General features: G+C 46.4%; 1 protein-coding gene across 1 annotated transcript in view; it reads right to left on the bottom strand.

The window, feature by feature from the left end:
• Nucleotides 1–2,862: 2,862 nt before the first annotated feature.
• The window catches only part of LOC128271396 (dopamine receptor 1-like), a 69,921-nt gene continuing 49,978 nt past the window's right edge, over nt 2,863–22,805 (bottom strand). Inside the window, exons 2-6 of the mRNA XM_053008891.1 lie at nt 15,519–15,699; nt 15,210–15,389; nt 15,009–15,138; nt 3,881–4,135; nt 2,863–3,475 (exon numbers count right to left, since the gene is read on the bottom strand). Of these exons, the coding sequence (XP_052864851.1) occupies nt 2,938–3,475; nt 3,881–4,135; nt 15,009–15,138; nt 15,210–15,389; nt 15,519–15,699 (1,284 nt within the window). The 3' untranslated portion in view covers nt 2,863–2,937. The remainder of the gene's footprint in view (nt 3,476–3,880; nt 4,136–15,008; nt 15,139–15,209; nt 15,390–15,518; nt 15,700–22,805) is intronic.

Raw genomic sequence — 22,805 nt, 5'->3', positions numbered from 1 at the left:
AATAAACTCCCTGAGACGATATCAGAGTCGATTTAAAAACCAAAAAACATGTTAGGATAATGAAGATAGACTTGAGGGGGGCATTTTTTTCGGCTCATTTGTTGGAAGTAGCAACAGCAATGTACTCACCAAACCGAAGAAGATACGGTTCACCTGAAAACTCATTACCTGTGTGTTGTTGTTATACCTTTTCTCAGTATTTTTCTCACGTAATTTGGTCGACCGTATTAGTTGCACAAAATGCTGGCTTTCAATGCGTTTCTATTCGACATTTCTTGTTCGATTTTTTCAACGAAAACATAATTTTTCATTTGCATTCACAAGATGGCGGCGGGGTTGGTTTGCCTGTGGACGCTCCCTGTTTGCTGCTGGACTACACTCTCCACGTTTGCTTAGTTGCTGTAGCGCTAGCGTGAGTGGGGAATTAGTTGTAGGTTCGCATTGACTATGTCATCATTTACCCTATCTCACTACCTTTACTATGCGATCATGAAATTTCTTAAGAATAGTTCTGGGCTCCCATCGCCACTGCACTTTTGACTTTTTTTTTGGAACAGGTAAGGGCACTGCTAGCAGGTAGAACTAGTGGGTACATAGTTTCAGTGGATCTTTCTACTTGTATCGTGGTGCTTGGGATGGTGACGGGGGCTCTAAAACGGATATTCACACCATTGTTTGTCTTGTTTCACCTGGCAAAAGGTACATAAAGCTTTAATCTTCTTCACTAGAAATATTCACACTGTCGGTAGAAACGTCTCTACAACATATACTTGATGATGGGGTTTGTTTAGTTTATATATTTTCTTACTTCACACTCCAAACCAGACTGTCTATAGAGTTAGTTCAAAGGGTTTGGTGTGATAATTTGTAGTAGAGAGATTGTTAGAACGCAATCCTGTATCAAAGAGACGAAGGCTTCCGGGTGTTTCCCGTCGTGCTTCGTGTTCCGTTCCCCATAGGTGCTGGCTTGAGCAAACTTTCAACAGTAGCTAAGGTAGTAGACGACTCGCAACAACGAGACGCAGTGCTCGAGTAAACAATGCAATATAAACGTCTATAACAAAGCATAACGAGGGAGTAAAATTATCAACATTGGTCCATCAAAATGATTGTTTTTTTTCGGTTCATAGACAACGGAGAGTAGAGATATTCATTTCCTTACAGTCATCGTTCAACAATTACAGAAGTATTAAACATGTTTTAATGAAATAACATACTAAACCCTTACTTAGTGTTTTCTAGAACTGTAATCAATTTCTGGTTCGCTAGATGCATCACCTTAACGCATTTATGTGTAGGGGAAGGTCAGTTAAAGAGATAATGTGGTTCATTTGTAGTTGATGATTGCTTCATTATTTTTCTAGTGTAGTAGTTGGTGTGGAAGGTATTTGGGTAGTCACAATGTTCCCGCTTACAAAACTTGCTCCTTGGTTGTTATTTGTTTGTTAAATACTTTTTTATCGTAGAAACCATCTAGCCACTTACTCGTACATCAATTACGATTCCGATCCTTCTAACCAGTCGTACAGTTTACTGTTTCAAAGATTTACATTCTTCACGTCATAATTGTCAATGTTTTGGAAGTTTTTAAATGTACCTCGGCGGTGCTTTTCTCCGTTAGTTCGTCTGTCGTTTATTGTTTCGAAAACATATGTTTAAAGAATTGTTAATGATTTTTGCATGAAGTGAGCCTCTTCGGCGCGCCGTATAACAGCGATTTAGTACGCCACATTTCACGAATGAACTTTTGCCTTGAACGCATGCATGAAAAACTAACATAAATTTTTTCTTTTCTTAATGTAAATAATCGGTAATCAGTCTTATCGTCAAGTAACTATTAAATATTTTTCGACTTTTCACCCAGATCCTTGGGTGTGTAGACTTGGAAGAATAGCAAGAAAATCGAGACATATTTGCCAACTCAGACAGAAATAAATATAAATGTGTTACAGTTCGAAAGTTCTACTTCAAATCGATAAAAGCCATTCATTTTCACTACTGACTACTAATGTTAGCGAACACATTTACATTACGAATGTTTGGTTTTTTGTTTTCACTTCCATAAGTGTGGGCGATTTGAGTGCGGGGGAGTTAATATTTTACAGATTCGTCTCTATCCGTCGCTGGAATGCCGGTGGACATGACAACTTTTACCTTTCTAACACGCATTCAAACGCAGGACTGATACTTTGTTCATTTTGACTTCATAATTGCATCTATCACGGGACTCGGTAGCAGTGCGTTTGATTTGAAATTTCTAGATCGCTTACTTATCTAGTCTTTACGTGCCCATCTACCTGCAACTTAACCCACTACCTACGTATACTAGTCTACTAGCTTTGAAATGATCGCAGATATGTAATTTGGTTTCTGGTTTTTTTTATGTGTTTGGTTTGATTTTAATTGAGTGGACCAACGACCGACCACGCTAGAGGGGACTCGGGGGAACGGTACTGCCGAGTATCATCAGGATCTAGACAGAATTGAATATTTTGTGATGATTTCGTTTCTTTGTCAACTAGATTGGCTCTACAATTTCAACATCAACAACAGCGAGAACATAAATCCCTAAACCCTAATACTACACGACACGTGCGGCGATCCTGCTTTGTGAGTTCGGTCTCTATGAACAGAGAGTAGGGAAGCCAGTCTTGAGTAGCAAATCCTTAGCATTGTAAGTGAGTGTGAGATTTGGGAGAAGCTCGGAATATAAGGTGTCGCGCCTTTTGAGACCAATTCCTTACAATTGATTCAATGTTCTCTGGCACTCATTGTCACGTGCGTCTAGACATTGGACGAAGCCATTTCAGACGTTGTCTGCCTCGGAGCGTAGGGTGAATGGCTAAGCTCTGCCAAGGGGGTTTGCGTATCGAAAACAGGCCGGGGATCGGGGTGCTGTAGTGCTTGTCCTGCGGTTGTTGATGTTGCTTAGTAAGGTCAAATTGCTGACACCTGCTCGAGGTCGGCGGACGACCGTCCCGAGTTCATTACCACATTCTTCGCGGCATAGTCCGTTACGTATCGGTCGCTGCTGCGAGGATAAATGTTCCCCATTTCCTGCCCACAGCACCAGGAGCTCCTAGTCGTCAGGATGCGCTTGAAGGCCTCCCGAAACTCGGTGTTGAAGATCGAGTAGATGATTGGATTGAACGCCGAGTTGGAGTACCCCAGCCAGGACAGGACCTTGAACGTTTGCTGGCCGATGCAAGTCTTGCAGAATGCAGCAATAATATTTACACAAAAGAACGGCACCCAACAGATTAGGAACACGCCCATGATGACCCCCACGGTGATCGCTGCCTTGTGATCGGACACGTGGTAGGGCGACGAAGCGTGGTGCGCTAGCTGGCGAAGCTTTAACTTGTTCTTCGAGCTCTTGGGCTTTCGTATACTGCGATAGCGCTTCTCGCTTATCTCACCGGGTCGAGTGACGGCCCGTATCGATTTGACGTGCTTTTGGGCGTAGCAGTACAATCTGAAAGTCAAACGTGTGGCATGATTTAAACATACATTCAAGGGCGGAATAATATTCACTACTTTGAGAGGTAAAGAAACCTATAACTCGCGGTTGCTCACGTTTATTCGTGATGTGATCAAAATTTAACCCCTACACAAACCCAACGGCTTGAAATAGGTGACTATTGTTAACCAGAAAGCCATGTTTTCCATCTTTTTTTTCTGCGTGCTGGCTATAGAAGCATCTTTGAATCTTTTTCCAAGAATTTATTCCTTTGCAAATTGCTTACAGCGATAGAATATGCATTTTTAAATTTCCAAGTAGCCTTTTTGTGTAAGACCAACACATATCGTGTAAGATAGTATTTAAAACCGTTTGAATCGATGGTACTATGGACAAACAAATTTAATAGCATTTACTTACCTACAGTAGATACCGATCATTACTATACAAGGTACGTAGAAACTTATACAACTAGAAACAACGGCGTAGGTTGGTGTTAGATCGAGGGCACACGTCTCGTACTTCACCCCGTTGATTTTGAGCGACATGTCCGTCTTGTCCCGTTTGTCCCGGTGCAGATCGAACGAAATCGGTACAAACGAAACCAGGGCGGCAAGCAGCCAGATGACTGCTATCGTGCCTATCGCCACCCGACGGGTCACCCAGCGACCGTATCTGTGTGGTAAAGGATGCAGATAAAATATGGAAACGATTATCTTAAAATGGAGAAATATTAATCCTTAATGGGAAGGTGGGCAAGCGATTGATTCTAATGGTGAAAATGATCGTTACTGCCATTTTCAAATATCCTAAAGTGAAAAATAATAATTATCCATTTCATCAATTTTTGTTTCGATTTTTTGTCTTTTGGGGCGACATCGATGATACGGAAATGAGCGATGGAAAGGCGAAGGTTAATTAAAACGAGTCAAAAGTTAATGCTGATCGACCCTCCGATATAAAACCATCAGGCACGGCTGCTCGGGTCAGACCTTCAGGCCATTTCGCCATTAAAACGAACGAATGATGAAAAATGCAGGCACCGCCAGAAACGTAATTCGTCGATTCGAAATGCTCGTCCTTGTTTCGCAGCTCGCAACCGTACGCAACCATTACGCTGCAGTATAAAGCAGCCATCGGTGTGACTGGCAGGACATGCGTCCAGACAGGAGCCGGGTGTTGTTGGGTGGTTGGGCGAGGGTCTCTGTCATTCGAAGAAATGACGATGGACGTAAAATATCCATCGTAAAGCTGTTCGGTAAATATGTCCATTGGCACCACATTGAATGGTGTCGGTAAACGAATGACTCAGCGAATAGCCAACGAGAGATTTCGTATTAATGAAGCCGCGGGGATTTACGGTGGGGCAGAGTGTTCGTTATGTTCAACGGTAAATTAATAATGCTTATCGCTTTCTCATAGTGGCGAATGCTCTGCTAATTTCCTGTATAAAAAATACACGAAGACTCTGGCGAACTTCCTGCCAACTTGCCAGCTTGTTGTGCGCTGTTTCGGGACAATGCGCTTGGAGGAAGTATGTTGAGCTTTTGTATCCTTTGTGGGCAAATACTCTCAACTTGGTTGAATAACAAATTTATCTTGTAATACCCGAAACACATTCAAAATTCTTCCACGAATACTCTTCGAACCCAAGATTTAGTGTATTTGTTTGAATTTATTATATCTCAATTAATAAACTAGTAAAAAAGTTTGTGAGATTCTTTCTATTTATTGTTCGGCGTAAAACATGTTTTGCAATGTTTAGAAAGCCCAATTTGCATAAATTACCGATGTCAGAATCAATTTCTTTTCTAATAAGATAATGCCGAATGAAGGCACACGGGAGCTTATTTAATTAAATTTACAACCCCAAAGTTTTGCCGTTCGCTAGAGCAGAGAACGTGGACAATCTGCACTGCATTCTACCATCGCGCATTTGGTTCTCGGAGCAGGTGGCACTCGAATCCGAAAGCAGCACATTAGAATTCATATTCTTTTCTATTTTTCTTTCGATTCGCGGTGCTCTCGGCAAAGGCATCGAATCGCAAGGGGGCGCGGTACGCAAGTTGTACCATATTGAAAGGCAAACGGCGAAGGATTATGGGAACAATTCGTAAGACCAACACGCGGCACGAAACGGCAAACGGAACCCGCCAACCATTGCGCCACCAATAAAAACAAAACAACATATCGCACCACACGGCACCTGTATGCTGTTAGTGCTTCGAGGATATGCTTCGAATTGGGAATCTTCATACGAATACAGAAACTGAATGCAACAGAGACGGGAAGCGTAATGTTAAAGCGAAGAGGCAATGTAATGGTACTTTACCACCTTCATCTTATTTACGGGTTATTTGGAGGTTGGCCTCAATTTTGGAGGAATGAATACTTTACAACCGATACGTGATGCTTCCTTATTTGGCCGCTATTAGAGGCACTGCAGATGTGTAGTTCGGATTTAATGCCTTCAATTTTGCAGAAGGTAGAATTGTGTAATGAAACATTCAACTGATGCGGATTATGGAAGGAAACGTGTAACGTTAGTTGGGTCATGAAGAAATCAGTCAGTTTTATACTTTTGCCAATGTAAACTCCAACACTCCTCTTTTAAAACATCATGTTAGAGGCATATTAAGTAAAACAGGTAAAGTTTAACTGTGTCTAGAACAAAAAAGCCGCTAAAGCTTCGCAAAACAAAACTTACTGAAATACTTCGGGAACCCAATTTCATTACCGAGGCGTCTCCTTATGGACTTGGTTTTTTTTTTTCAATCGCTAGCGACTCTTATTGGCTTAGTGGCTTACGGCGGGACAAGATAGGGTTGCCAAAGAAATCTATCGGACCTTGTGATCTTGATTTTAGCGAAGAAGGATACAGCTTTTCCAAGAGCTGTGGTCTGTGGACTCAGTTCTGCCACACTGTGGTTTGTAAACGGTCAAAGACTCAACCAGCGAAACGGTGTTGAATGATGGGAAAAAGAAGGTCAATAAAAGAATCGCAATAACCTTTGCTACATCGTGTTGCATTTCTGGATTCTGTTTTTTGTGTGTTCCTTCATGTCGCCATCAACACGCTATGTGTGTCTTATGTTTAATTGAAACGGTCCCTGGCAAGCAAAACCACCAACCGTACCGTAAGATAGCAGGCAAGTACAATCCAGAGCACTGAATGACGCCAAAAGAATTCCAATAAATCTGACCCGGTTGTGAGGTTCGCAAAGAAGTGAATCCTTTCATTCGCTTACGTTAATTGGGTATGGGAGGAATATGCCCCGCTTTGGAGGAATATCCCCCCACGATTGTAACGAAAGTTATAAAATAAATTAATTCAATATTAAACAAAATAAGCATAAAAGTTGGAGGGTCATTTTTCAAACTATTGTTCGCCGTTGCTTTGAACTCTATTGTTTTAAACTTATTGGTTAACAGGCACAGGGTGCGACCGTCCGTTTCCTACCTTCGGTGGCTAAGTTCAGGATAGTTTGTAACACCCAAAAAGCTTAAAAATATGTAAAACCATAAACAACCACGTTTTGGCGTTTGTGCCCAGTCGGAGCATAATGAACCTTGCAATCTCAAGCAGCATTGTTGTCCATGAAATATTACAAACACTGTTCGCGGCATGTTTCTTTACGAATCTGTCCCGCTCACTCTTTCACACTCTCTCTGGATCGTTTTGACCCCTCCGCAGAAGTGTCGGCCAAAGGAGCATACAAAATATTAATAAAAAGTTTTGGCTGAAATTTATTTATCCCACCGCTTTGCCACCGGTATTCATTTGCCGGCCGCCCGATCAACTGCCGGGCGCCTGGTGCGAGTTTTCCACTCTGCTTCGCTGTTTTTTATTTGCTGTCGTTTACGGTTTGCTTAATTTTATTGCCATTCCAGTGTGGTAAAAGTTGTTCGCCGCCCGGGCTCACCAATTTACGAGGTGAATAAATTGCAGCATGTTTTCTTTGCGCACCGCGCGTCGGTAGGTCCTGGATGTCGGATGTGATTTGTGCTGTGCAGCAGTGTGTTTGGTATGACGGTATGTGGAAGTAAAACTTTCCGCCCGGTAGGTGACAAAAAAAAAGCTACCGCCAAATACCAAATTGAGCACAATGACCAACGCACAAAGCACTGCCGCGAGTGCTGCAACGGCGATGTTGCGCCCTGCCCCGGGTTCCTGATTGATGACCGGAAATTCGGCGTGCAAACACCCTGCAATTGGCTGTGGGCTGCGGAGGCAGTTTGATTCGGAATTTTATTTCAATTATGGAGATTTCACCCGCACGGTGCACTTAGGCTTCGGCGGTAAGTTATGGCATGCCATCGTCGACACACGCCCGCCCAACCAATCGATGGTAATCATAATTACCACAGCGATGCCAGCAAAATAATAAGGATCGTGTTGAGTCGTAGCCATGGCCGCCAGAATTCCCCGTGGGACTGCGCGTCGATCCCGGGCAACCGATGCGGTTGCCCAGTGTCCTAACTAACGGGCCATTCCGCCATCGCCATCGTTGGGCGTTCTTGTCGCGAACACCGCCCGCCATTGCACATGCACATGCAACTTCGGTGTTAACCTCAAAACGCTGGCTCCGTGTACCGTGACCGCAAGAACCCTAGACGCTGTTCGCGAGTGGTACTCATGCGCTTGTGGCAACGCGGGTTTGCGACGGCACCAGGACGAGAGAGAGCTATTCGCCTGAGTGGATGGATGGATGCAATTTCGTACTTTAAATCATCAATAATGATAATTATACCACAACCCGGGCGGAACTTTTGCGCGTTGCCGCTTTACGCCAGGGACGCAAAAAAGGATACAGTGTATGGAAGGGCTTTCGCAAGAGCCATTATGGTGGGTCTGTGGCACAAGCTGGTCGCAGGCGGCCCTTTCGGAACAGCACTTTAATTCAGGCTCGTGCGATAAAATGTTGCAGCGTTACTGTCAGTTAAGCGGCGAGAATATCGATCTACCCGCTTAACTGTCGGAACGACTGCGCTACCGGTCACGGGAGAGCGACCTCGCTTCGAACGCAGCTACCAATACCACCAGGCCGACCGGGTGAAGGTCCTCGCCCGATCGGCCTGCGCGCGAGTAAGCGTGATCGGACAAAAGACTTGGATTCCAGAAGCGACCGCGAGAGATCACGGAATTTTTTAACCTGTTACCGTTCCGTTACCGTTGCCGCTTCCATTAACGTTGCCGTTGTAAAAAGTAACCCAAATAAACGCGTTAAAAAACGTGGTTAATTTCATATCGCGAGTTCATTTCGTGCCCCACGTTGGGCGCCAGCCGAAAGAATCCAATAGTTACACTTAAATGTTGCTTTACGCGAGACTGGAGTGGCCGCGCAATGGGGTTTACAAAATGTGACCCGAATTGAAACCACTCCTTAGTCCTTAGACTGAAGGGCTTCGTTTTATTTCGCTCCTTCTAATGTAAATAAACTAACCGCGAGCCGAGGCCCGAGACCTGGAACGCCGTCGGGGACCCCCGCTGGGATTGGCATCCCTTTGGGGCTCGTTTCCGGGCTCACTCGAACGATAAATAGGTTCAGTGAAGTGAGCAAAATTCAATGGCACATTTATAAATCAATTAACCATTGTTTATCGATTGACGACGGGAAAGGATAGCGCTGGCGTGTGGCCTGTGACCGACCTGACAGAGCGGGAGCGGGACCGGTGGGTGAGGGCTTACCACCACCAGTAAACCGATAAACGATCATCGATCGATATGCTTAAAACGGGTGGCTGGCATGATGGGCACGGTTTCCGCTGGGCGCCAAAGTGCCACGAGCGTGTGGATATTAAAAATAGAAAGTTTCACAACATCTCATGCATGACGCTGCTGAACGATGATGATGATGATGATGCGGATGACGATGGGCAAGGATGGAGAGTGGTCAATGGTGGGCTGAACCCGGCGGAGCGTGGGGTCCTTTTCCCGTTTAGAATGCTGTGCTGGCGCTGGCGGAAGGAAGGTGTTTGTATTTACGATCGTCCGTCGTCCGCCCAGCACAACCCAGATGTGTGTGTGTGCCCAGCTCCGGTCCGGATGTTGGACCAGCTAGCTGAAGTCAAGAGCCGCTGCTGCTAGGACGAGCAAGATTGTCGTAAGCCAAAAGCACGGAAACCCTTCCCGTTTGGTGGTGTGTGCAGCGTCATGCAAAGTGTGAACGGCGGTCAGGGAAAGATGGCCACATCAATGTGCTGCTGTTGCCAACTTTGAAATGGCTCAATTGGGTGGCTCAGGGATCGGGTGGCCGCTGCAGCCGGATACCCCGCTGTTTCGGTGGCCAGGCCTAGAAACAAACCTACATCACGTCACGGGAGCAAGTTGCAAGTAATGCCCAAATCACTGGCACTAGTTCAGTTACCGGAAAAGAAGGTTTGGTTAGCGAAACTGATATTTCTATCCTATGATAACTGCATTATAAGGACGGTCAATCAGTCCATATTCTGCAAATTTAGTTGAAATGACCAAACGACATTTCGGTAAACATTTTTTTTTTCATAACGATCGTTTGCGTGGCACTCGTTAGTCGCTGATTTCGAGGTGATGCAATTGATAAGGAACGCACATTGATTTTTATGGAAAATGTTCTTCAAGATAAAAAACCTGTCGTCCGAAAACCGTTCGTCTGAATTCAGAAACGGGCACCGACACAACTGCTGCTGAGAACGACCCGGTCTCGCGGAAACACCAGTAAAAATATGGTTGTTGCCGATCGACTGATACTTCACATGGCTACTGATTTGTGGAAGTTATTAAAAGGCTCTTTGGCATTGAAGTGAATCCTACGTTTTCTTGTACCTGACTAAGACACTTTCAATGATTTCACTTTTTAAGACTTTCACTTTTTTTTCATTGTTTTTGACAACATTCTTAATAACAGCAATTTCCGCTGTGATGTTTCTTCAATGGTCTTCGGTTGGTTGGCATACACCTTACTCTTTAAATAGCCAAAAAGAAGTCAGTAGAAATTCGGTAACGGTAACGGTAAAGCACGCACAGTTTTCACAGTTGAACGATTATTTTCAATGTACGGCACTGCAATTTTAGCCCGTTGTTTTGAAGTAAACTGATCCATAACTAAAATTTCATAGGCTTACGTTTCAGAATCTGGCTGATTTTCCTAAACCGACTGAAAAATGGCGGAATTATATGACATTGAAATTGGTCCTGTCACTATGACGCCCTGTATTATCAAATAGGTGTTGGTAGGTTTACATTTTACACTTTTCCGGAATTGTGTGAACTTTTTGGGAATTTATTTAAGGGAATCCACAGCAAGCATATCGGCTCAGCACAACCGACTGCTCGAAGCTGTCTGAATCAAATTTTCCGTTGCCTGTGTCCTTGGGGGAATCTTTTTCACACTCCAAAGTACGGTCAGTATGTTAGACAGCAAAAGAGTAAGCAGCGGGAAGTACTTCTTGGCTTAGTTAAGCAAAAGATGACTTCCTAAGAGAAATCACATCAAAAAGTACCAGCGATGCCAGAAAATATACAGATACGATGCAATATGCGAAATGGAACAGTTCTTGTGCACTGCAAAAGTTTGTTTCCTTCGCCAACGTGCAGTCGGCAGAGGAGTGCCCGTTTCCCGCCCGGTTTATCTGCTGCCGAGAAGAAGGAGCACCTTCGTAGAGTGGATTATTTTCTAGCGCCCAAGTTAAACATGATTGAGGAAGTTATTGTCAAAAAGTCGTCCTTGCACAAGCACCAGCAGCAGCAGCAGCAACTTCATCATCAAAGCTGTTTGTCCAACGATGAAACTAGATGCATCGAGAGCAAACATGTCCGCTCGACGAGCAAACGGCGTCGGAAGGCAGTCGAGTCGAGAGCACTCCGGTGTCTGACTTGGCAGTGCGCTTGGCACAACCTTGAACCGGTCCTCTTTGGCTTTACGACGAGCTTTTTGTTCCGTCTTGGACGTACAGGAAAGTAACAAGTTTCGTAAGCTGTCCAAAATGGCAAAAAATCCCAAAACAACTTTTGTGGCCGATCATTTTACGTGCTTTAACGAAATCTTTTCCCATCAACGGATTGGTTGACTCGAAACAACGAGCCCGACACATTGATGGTGTAACACATCAACGCGCTGTGTGCGGACTACGATAATCTCTCTGGGAAACCAGTGCGAAGTTTCAAAAAAGGGCAAAAGGGTACGTGCTGTCAACTGTCAGTGAAAGTAACATCCTCCCTGATCCTCGGGTTTACCACGCCCGCCGCAAACCCGAACGCCGAAGGCGCTAAACAAGTGTTAAACAAGGCAAGATTACCTTTCGGCGGTGGGTTCATGATTAATTGTGTTCGACAGCGCCCAGGGAGAGCCCAGGGAAAGGCCACCGCCGAGCCGGGCGAACTGCTCCTGCCGCTACGTGGTAGGTAAAAGCACACATTTTACCACCAATTCAAGGGATCCGAACCGATAAGGGAAACAAATCATGAGGCCGCAAAGTTTAGGGTTAGGTAGGGCAGGTTCGATAGGTTTTCCAGGCAACAGCCCGAATGAAAGGGATTCTTTAAATTTGATGCATTTTCAGAACCTACCAACATGGGTTCGATTGGTTGAAATTAATTTGTCGGCAGGTTCAAGTTTGGCGCAAGATTTAAACTGACTCAATGGCCCTTGACGGCCAGCTCCTGTGGCGGCAGGATATCATCGTCCTGTGCCGGTGGCCGCTTCGGCGAATTCTTCACTTCGCACTCGCTTACACATCGCCTGGTCTGTTTGTGGGTTTTTAATTTTCATCCTGAAGGAGGAAGTTTTAATTAATTCAATTGTTTTCTGCACACTTTCGAAGCGGGATGGCCATGGCCGGTCATCCACCCAGCTCCCGGCAGCCCGAATAGTGGCTGCTGGTTTGTGCAGTGTTCTACTTCAACTGTCGTACATGGCTCGGCTTCGGCCAACTAGTCAGCCATCAAGCCAATTTGGCCCAGGTTCTGTCGCCGGAGAGAACGAGTTCAGATGAAATCAGGACGAAGCGATACGCGTGTTGGTTTCGCTTCACAATTCTTTGAGTTCACAAAGCCAGCGACAAAAGATTGGTCCTGGACTTTCCGAACTAGTTTGTATGTTTGCGTGCTTTCGACTCATTGGCTGCCGGCGTTGGAGGATCAAAAATTTCCGAACGGTATTGTTATTGTGTGTCACTTTTTGTCGGCAAACAACTGCAGTGGGAGACCTTTTGGTTCGTACGACGGCCGACAGAGGGGTTATCCGATTGGCTGGCCACCAACGTTGAGAGTGGGAATTACGGAACAGAAGGTGCTCCACATTTTTGTTTTAATTCGTATAACCAGAGGACATACCAAACAAAAGTTGCTAAATGCAATTTGAAAGTTACTCGAGTCGATCTTACGCTTCATCTGTGATGCCAATTTTATAGTATTTGACTACTTTCTCACACGTTCACACTTTCTTCGTTCGAACTTCGTTTTGGTGGCTTCTCCGAGAAGCCCAATTAACATTTTGCGTCGCCGTTTCCGAGGACGTTTCAATTATTTCACATCCCATTATGGATATTCCTATCTTCTATCATTTTATTGCCAGGGAGTGTTTCACCATAAAAAGCGTCACCCCGAGGCACCAAAGTGTGCGATTTTTTGCGCGACTACCCTTTCTTTGCTAACTTTCCACTTAACCCTACCGAAGTTTTCTAATAACCCCATCTTCATAAAAAAGTTTCTTCATTACCACATACATTTCAACGTTACTTAGCAGAAGAATTAATTGAAACAAGCCCCTACACAAGCACGCACACAGGACGTAACGCAACAGCCAGGCGGATAAGAAAGCTTTAAAATACAGATAAACTTTTGTGACGCAGCAACAGCCAGGCGGATAAAAATGTGATTCCCGGTACACATTAAAGCACACATCAAAAATATGTAATGATCCTTTGTGGCGGACGAGCTTTGGGCTAACGAAAATAACGAATAGCAATGCCATGCCCGGGGACTCACCGCGCCACCGAAAGGTAATCTGCCCTGCCAACGAAAATCCCATGGTCCGGTAGCAGCATGGTGCACTTTTTGCCTTCCGCAGCACGTGGCCCGGGAGTGAGCAAAAACCGGGCGCCAAATGGACAAAATGGAACCGATCGCTACACTACATCCTAACTTCGCTCCGGGGCTCCGTTGGAAAATGAGGCCAAGGCCAATACGGGCTTAAATCTTTCAAACCTAACAGTGGAAAATACAACGAGCTAATGTTTTAATTTAAATTTTTATTGTTTTTTCGTTCGCTCAAGCGCAAGGCAAAGAAATTTCAAAATTCTCAACATGAACACATATATTTTTCAACATTTTAAGAACATAGTATCGCAATGTGCACGAATGCATGAAAACACTCAGCTGTGCGCACAATAGGAGCTGGCGGTCGTGACGTCGGTTTGATAATGGTTCATGTGTCTTTTTACAGTGCCATTATTTATGCAAATTAAAATGATTTCACCGGAACTCCGGGTCGGAGTGGGATGCGGAGCGCAGGACGACCCTGCACACAGAAGTCCCGTCATCGTACCGCCGTCTGCTGGATGCCTGATATACTGTCGGTGGGATTGATCAAAACACGAACAAAGAAAAATGACAACATACGGCGGCCCCAAATCCGGGATGTTGTACCGAGTGGGGCCTTGTTTCATGTTCTCGCCTCATGTGGACGCCCGTTGTTGTCGTTCGTTGTTTACGGTTTTTTTTTCTCCCCCACTCTTCCTGCAGCTAACATTAACATTTCCATTTTCTGTAAGCAGCTCTTTGCTGATGAATGAATCCGAGATAAAACCAACAAAAACCCTTAACAGTGGCCCTTAGCGCCGTTGGACGAAGAAGAAGGAACACACAGTTGACGCTCCACAAAGCTCCCCAAAGTAAACCGCGTGGTGGCCGCGCGTGTGTGTGTTAAGGCGATACGGCCCCATCGGCTAACCTGGGTGAGCCTGGTGAGGTTGCTTCAATCACGGCCAGCTCTCCCGACCGACCCCGGGGTGGTCAAGAAGGATAAACACTTTCGGGCCACTAATCCAATCAATGTTGGATCGGCTCCGGATTATCAGGCCGATCGCCGAAGCTTTCGGAAGTCGGGCAGGACCTGTGATGCTATGCAAATGAGACATTAGTTTGCCCAGTGCAACCCAGCCACGGGCGGTGTGTGCACATTTGAGGCAGGCCGAGTAGGCAAACAAGCTAGGGATGGCAGGGTCCCGGACCCGTACCCGGACCAGAACGTTGTAGTGTGTTCCTTTTTTTTCTCACGTCAGTTTTGTCACTTTAAGTGAGACATTCAACCGATTGCCGGGGGGCCTCCTAACTGGCTTGGTGGCTTGTTTCGGTCTATTATGCGGCTGTTTCTGGCGACTGAGTTAGGTACCAATCGGTCCCAATGTGTGTAGACCTTTTCCACCGGCCTCGGGGCCTTCTTGATGGCATTAAAGGACAAGGTGAATTCGATGTCGGGTGAGGTTTCAATTACCCGTACGTCCCTTTTTTAGTGGCGGCGAAAATCGGGAAATGGACAATGGTAAAAGAAAAGCTCAAACGGCCTACCGTAACGGGTCTTTGATGTGTATGTATCGATCCAACGAGATGGCGCACAGGTTCAGGATGGAAGCGGTCGAACACATCACATCGAACGCGACCCAGGTGTCACAGAACTGGGCCCCGAATATCCAGTAGCCTGTGGGGGGGTAGGAACCAAATTGAATTGATTGATCAAATCCCGGTCGTGGGCTGGCCGTCGCGACTTACCGAGCAGATCGTTGACACCGGCGAATGTCATTACGAGCGATGCAACGAAGAGATCGGCGATGGCCAACGACGCCAGGAACAGGTTGCCGATGCGCCGCAAGCTCCGCTCCGTGTAGATGGCTATACACACCAGAATGTTACCCGCTACCGAGAGAAATATCACAATCGAAAGGAATACGCCTGCGTGGGAAGAAGAAGCAAAAGCCGTACCATAAGGCTCTCTGTGGTTTGGGACTGTCGCTGCCACAAGACAGATTGTCGGCCGAGGTCCCGGCGCGCGCGGGGAATAGCGCCGAGCGCCGTACTTACCAAGAAACGACATCGACAGGGGCGACAGAACATCAACATCGTCATCATCGGTGTCCTCTCCGGCGCCCCCGGCACCGAGGCCGGGCCCACTGGCACCTCCCGGCACTCGCCCGCTGCCATCACCGCTCCCGTCGGTTTGGTTCACCGAGGTTAGGTTACCGATCGCCGACGCAGACACAACCTGAAAATGAGAATCGGGGCGAGGTGCGTTCGTAAGTGACAAGATCTGCCGATAAACAAAGGTAAACTCGTGCTTATGCTACTTTACGGACGCACGGAAACAATGGCCAAGGTGACGGGGCCCCCCTGCGCCGGGAACTTCATCAATATTTATAACCGAGGCGCGGTGCGCTGGTGTGCGCCATCCATCCACCCGTAGGCCATAGTTTGGGTGATGGGTCGTGCGGGGCTTATGATTATTATGTTTTGTGGCGCTGTTTTCCGTTCCGTGGCCCCTCCCTGGCTCAAAATCTGCTTACGGGCCGGGCCGTCACGGGCAAGGTGCCAGGATGCCAGCGCAGCCGGATAGAATCATTTTTATGCGAAATTAATATCCTGATTACATATTCAGGCGTCGCATTTCAATTTAACGCGCCTCGCGGTCGGGAGTCGTCGGTTTTCATCACGCGAGTGCGTATATCCGACACGTGAATCCACACGCAGGCATGTTGACTCGTGTTCCGATTTGTTGTTCGTGCGCTAAATGTTAAACCGTGTCAAAATATTCGTGTCTCTTGCTACACTCCACTCCATTGCGATGTTTCAAATTTGTGAACTTCGTCGCAACATGTCGAACTTCTATTGTCACCCCTTGCGGGTCATATGGAGTACCCGTAAGCCCCTTCTAAGCGCACCCGATAAACACTTACAGCAAACGATGTGCGATGCTATGCGTCAATTGAAAATGGAAAGGTGCACAGTTCGGTTTGAAAAATAACTCGCCCTGATAGGCGAGATCCCCGGTTCCGGTTCAGGGTACGTCAATAAGGCCCTGGTGCGCGCGAGATGTGTAAATCTTTCAGGACACTTGCGCATTATTGGCAGCTAAAAGTGGATGATAAAACAAAACAAAAAAAAGAGAGTGGAAGAAAACGCAGATCTTATTCGCATTCGCTCCCCATACACCCACCACTTTATAGCAATTCTCGTGTGGCGTTTCTTCACTGGCGCCCCCCCGGGGATTCCACGGATAAAGCTGTCAGTAGTGGAGCGTGGAGTGTGTGTTGTGTTCGATTGAAAATGTTTTCCAATCCGAAGGCGTACCGTACCTTTGTGACGGATGCCTGGACTATGTTGGTGACACTTTACTAAAGTTGTCCCCACGTTGTGTCAGACAGTGAAAAAGAAAGGGCTGAAGGGCTCGATCTGGTTCGAGAGTTCGTAAAGCTTCACACACACAAAAGGAGGAAGTCGAAAAACAAAAAATCGCACAACTCAATCACCGGGCCACAGTGGATTGTGTCCCTCGGGCGCACGACAATGGACAGGGTTGGTGTTGAAGTTGAAGAATTTGATATGGCTGATTGGAGGACGTCAATCGAAAGAAAGGTTTTCTGTTAAGATTGAGTGGCTGCGACTGTGGGCCACCTTGTCTGGGGAGCGCACATTATGTCGGCGATACATTAGTGATGCCCGCAAGTGGTACGCTCCAAAGAGCGTTCGTGTGTTGCAAAGAATGCATCCATTGCCGATTTGCCGATTAGGTTGCATAAAGTTGGTTTCAGTTATCGTACTGTTGAGAAACAAAGCAAATAAATGTTTTTTTGTCTATAAAATTCCAACCAGCAAGAGAAGATTGATTCTGTTCGTTACATTGTTACAAAACATTGTTCGTTAACTACATGCTGTAAGTAACAAAAGTAAGCAAATTCGGAGCTGGCAATTACACAACCCCCAGTGTCAGTCCACAGGACATTATTGTGGCTTTTTTCCCCGTGAAGCTTTGATGTTGCACCACTGGACCTGGCAGCAGCAGCAGCAGAATGACAAACAGCCGGAGCAGCTCATTTAGTGGATGTAATGAAATCCTTGAATCCACCCGGCGAAAGTGCTAGGCGAATGGCCAGCGAGACGACGAGCAATTCGTATCCTCGCCGGAAGCGATTTCGGGCCGGCCGGCCGCGTGCGAACCGGATGGGGCACCAGTGACGAAAATACCCAAACAGAAAGAGAGAGAGAGTGAGAGACATGGCACCATGTCCCGCAGCATCTGGCTACCACGTCCAGACCAGAGCCTGGACGTGGACCAGAGTCTGGAGCGGCCTCACAACGGGTGGTGTAATCTCGCCAGCCCGGAAGCAGATGTCAAAATGTGCACCCAAACTGCGTCAAAAGAGCCCATTTTATTGAATTTGCTGCCCGTTTCGTTCGTTGGCAGCTCCGTTCCTATCTGTACACCTCCTGCTCCTGAACCGCGAGACCTCCGAGGCCGTCTCCGGCATTATCACACCCTAAGACGGTTGGCAAAGGTTCTTCCTAGCTAGCTAGAGTTCGCTTGAATGGCGGTGAAATCAGTCGGATCACTGAACAGCTTTAAAGCGCGTTTACCGTCACTCTGGTAATCTTCACATTCGAACAGAAGGTTTTTGTAGTTTTCGACGTAAGCCCATCGTAAAGAAAGCACCATGCGCCTCCATCGAGGGTTTCCCAATGTAGTCCCCGTGATGATCCCAACTGGGATGGCTGGGAAGTTACGCTAAGCAGTCGCCTATTTCAAATTACACATACTACAGCCCCTACAAAGGTTCCGGACAAGCTCCGTCAGCAGCACGCTCCGTTCGGCCGTCGAACGCCACGCACGTGAGGGCGATAAAATTAAATTCATCACAAAACAGGAAGCCATACGAGTGTGCGATGCAACTGCAGTCGATTACAGGGGAGCACACACGTCGGCTCCGCTGCAACACCCCGCGCCCATCATGGACCACCATCGCTGCATGGAATCCCAATATTACGAAGTTCTCACGGGTTGCATTGTCCTGGGGGTGGGATTTTTTTTCCACTTGCTCGATGAATCGCCCGCCGCGAGCCGCACATAATGCAATGAAAGCTCGACGGCCAGGCCCAGATCCGCTCGACTGGACCGTGGGGTGCCGTGTGGATTCTTCGGAGATTCGTGATGCGGCGCACAATGTGATGTGGTTGCACCGGGTATTAGCTCATTGTGCCCGATCGGACGGGCGACCGATCGGTTCGACGGTTCACTGGAATCGGTCACCCTGGCAGTACTTTCGGTGCAACGGCGGCTAAATTCCCGCTTGATGGGCCGTACGTGCACCGTGCCGGCTTGTGAATGGAATGCTTCGCGCAGTGCTTCGAGGACGCCACAGCTACCCGCATCGCTGCCATTGCACAAAACGCAGACATAAATTTAAACCGCTGGCGGCCGTTCATACATTGTTGATGTTGAGAAAATTACGGTTCACCGAGTGGTGCAATGTTGCATTATTAGCGAAACATTTCGTAACACCCTAACGTGATTTGTGGGCAGTCGTTTTCGGTGGTTAGCGTGCTCGTGAGTGGTTATCAATCAAACGCTGTTCTAATTTCGATCCAATATTGCATTCTCGGACTCGGAAGAAATCGTGAAACAATTCCAACGTAGGCTGGTGTAGTGGCCACTAGTGTGCGTGTGTGTGTTCCAGCTTACCCCGTAGAGAAGGTAATCCATGGAGAATAATGCCCGCACTGTCATTTTTGGGACCTCGAACGCAACGGTACACGTTACCACCATAATCTGGCAAACACTGATGGAACTCAATACGTGCGCGTACACACACACGTACACACACCCACAGGAACTGAACGACACAGCGGCAAAAACCACTTCAAATCGGATGCGCTTCCTTCCGGATTCGCGGCGACGCAGCCCCGGCACGGCACGGCAATCGCGAACGTGATTCCGGCAGAAACTGATCTTTATCTTCCGCGCGGTTCAAGGGTATTCGCACCATTATTGTGTTCGGCCGCACACTCAAGATGGTCATCCGCCACCCGGTGGAGGAATCCCTTTCACCGGCATGCTCCTTGATATGAGCAATCAGCCGTTCGCGTCTGACGAAAAGGCGCTCCGCTGGCGAAACATGAGCCCCGAGCTGCCTAGCCCGCAACACGCGAAGGTATCGAGCGTACGAATTCGCTTCAATTGGAAAAGTAGATTGCGTTTGAGCCCCTTGTGCTCAATTGAATAAGCGGGCGGACTATAATTACGATCCGGGGCACCCATAACGGGGCAGGCGGCCCCCAAAACGGGTAACCGGTGGGCTTACTTCCTCGAATGGGAAGCACCGGAGACAAAGAAGCGTGTACCGTGTGTGTGGAAGGGTGTGCAGAAACATGGGTACGTCGATACCGACCGACCGACAGGTATGTCCTGGTGGTTCGGTTCGCTGAGACGGCAACTAAACATCGGGCAGCTACGTAGTTACGATTTGAATGGTTACGGTACATCACTCGTTCCTTGTAATTATTTCTAGAGTTCCCTGGAAAATGAACCGGCCTGTGCTTTAACCGGAATTCGATTACGGTGCCGGGTGGTAGCCATTTCAATGAAACGACGGTATCATTCAATTTTGTGGATCATCTTCGATTGCAAAGTTTGAATTTCCATTGCAATCAATAATGCAAATGGCCGTGATGCAGTGTAATTACGGTCCGAATACGATTAAGCTGGTCAGGGCTCGTGTATCGTCGCCCAAAGGGAATGGCATTCAGAGTCGGCGTTTTTTGTAAAAAAAAACTCAAACAGTAATAACAGTTCCACAGGGTGGCCCATATAGGATTTGATTTTTTTTCATTTGGCTATAAAAAGAAAACGGCTTCATATTTTTCGATGCTTGAACTTTTATTTTAAAGGTTCATTTAGAGGATTTATTTATGAAACATAATTTCGGTCAAATGTCCACCACGACTAGCTTCGCAGTATTCCATTCGATCGACCCAATTTTTAAGCATATTTTCGATTATTTGTGCCTATATCTTGTTATGTCAACTTTTGTGTCTGAAAATGGCGTTTTACGGGGATTATTATTTTTCTACTCCTTTTGAAGAAAAGTGCTTCAAAATCGCACCAAATGTTTGTCGGGACTTGTGTTTGGAAGATCGCAGTGCTTTAAGTTGTTTAAAAAAATTCCAAAATGGCGATTTTGACTTAATACAAAAAAAGCGTCCAAGGACGCCTTAAAACGGACTTTCTGATCGGACAGAAAGGTGTGGTGTTTCACAAGCTCCTAAAACCTAATGAAAACGTTAATTCCTACCGTTACTGACAGCAAATGATCAATTTGAACCATCCAATAATCGAAAAACGACCAAATGGCATTTCTAGAGTTTTTCAATGGAGGCGCCTAGTCCCTCATAGCCTAGCGCTTCTAAGTCCCAAAAAGCAAAACAGTTTCAGGAAACCGTCAAATCACTTGGATGGGAGCTGCTATCCCTCTCCGCGTTATTCACCAAACTTGGTTCTTTCCAAATATCATTCATTTTCATCGATGGGACACGTATTGGTTGAGCAGCTCTTCGTTTTCTACGAGGAAGTCGAAACGGGATGACTAAATAGTTTACTTAAAAAGTCGAAGAATTCTTTCGTCTGGGAGTCCATGATTTAGCAGAGAGATAGGAGAAATGTATAGCCAGCGATGGCACATACTTTGAATAAAAAAAAAAATCGTATTTAAATTTTATAAACATTTTTTTTGTGTTTAAAAAGTTCGTTTCTCAACGCACACACCTAGTATACTGAATGCTTAAAATTTCCAGTCTTAAATGTAAAGTTATCGGTAGTTAAAAAAATAAACGCTGTATGGATCGCCCTTTACATTCGAACATTCGAACATTCTATCCCCAAATGAAACTTTTTCATAAATTAGCTTAATTTTATGGCGTGTTGCGTGTGCTGTACTTTAGAAGTCGCCCTTTAATCCAACAGTATCATATTTATAAATAAAACCAACGGGGGGGGGGGGTGGTTATTTGATGCACCTATTGTTGAACCACTGATTTACGGGAAGCTACCTTGGCGCTGCGTGGGGTTAATGCCGCTTACTTAGTATGCTTGTCGGTTAGTCTAGTCTATCGTGGACGCATCGATTGACTCGTACGGAAATTCGATATTGATCCACCGTACCAGTTCCGTTGGTGTTTTTGTTGTTGTGCGGTGTGCTCCTGGTGCTAGCACAGGTAGGTGTTATGTTTTGCTTCGCGGCGCAAACTTTTTCTCACGTCAACAACGTTCCCCTGGTGCTTGCCCCTTTTACTCAATCTCTCTCTCGAGCCGTCGCGGAAGAGTTGAGTGGCACAGACAAGCGTGTCCCTGTGCGCCCCGCCCCGGTTGTTGACGTATGGTTTGACTTTCGATTTCCTATTCCGGTCCCGTCAATAATGGCTTTTTTCCTGAACAAATATTATTCTGGCTCTCGATGTTCGCTCGGTTCGGTTAAGCGCACCCGATTCAGCGCGCCACGAGGCACGTGCAGGGTAGATAATGATTTCCGGTAATCGATACTTAAGCCGCCGAGTGGCGGTGTGTGGCTTGTCGTCGTGGTTGTGGTCGCTTCTATGTTGCTTTCGTGCGGACCCAAACGGGCGCTCTTCGTACAATGGCGCACGGTACCGCAAGTACATGATTGAAGACACGAACGCGTTATCAATTGCATCAAATTGAATTTGAGTGTCACAACTAGCTTCTTCGCGCGCCGTGGACGGTGGACGACAAGGGCCAACAATGAATTAGTATGCAGCCAGCCGGTCGTCACAGTTCAATTAAATTAACGTTAAACTCCTATTGAGGCGACGCATTTTGAAGCGGTCAATTTGTTTCTCAAAGGCGCCTGGAAATGAAACTTCATCATTATCACGATAATGGAATTATTTGTAAAATCGTGCATTCTTCGAACTTCGTCCAACCTTCCAAAATCCACAACCTTTCGTAGCAACATAGAAACCATTCCACTTGTTCTCTTTTCTACATTTAAACAAACATCCCGACACCAGCGCCAATCACGTGGGCTAGAAACCATCAAAATGTTTTTGATGATTATTTTGTTTCCTTTCCGCCAGGGGTTTCCAATTCCCCTGGCGAACTTGCCTCGATCGCTTTTAACCTTCGCCAGTGTAAACACATTTACTTTTGCTTTTCACCACTATGGGGCGGATGGCACACGTACCAGCGAACCCTTTCGAGGGGCCTGGAATCGTTTGTGCCCGCCTCGGCCACGCTCGAACAAGCCGTAATTAAACGGCTCAAGCCCGAATGGAGCGATGTCAGCAATTTATCGTACGATATCCGAA

Source organism: Anopheles cruzii, chromosome 3 (assembly GCF_943734635.1).
Source record: "Anopheles cruzii chromosome 3, idAnoCruzAS_RS32_06, whole genome shotgun sequence".
NCBI lineage: Eukaryota > Metazoa > Arthropoda > Insecta > Diptera > Culicidae > Anopheles > Anopheles cruzii.
Note: the sequence above shows the minus strand (reverse complement) of the source record. Positions and strands in the feature narration are given on the sequence as shown.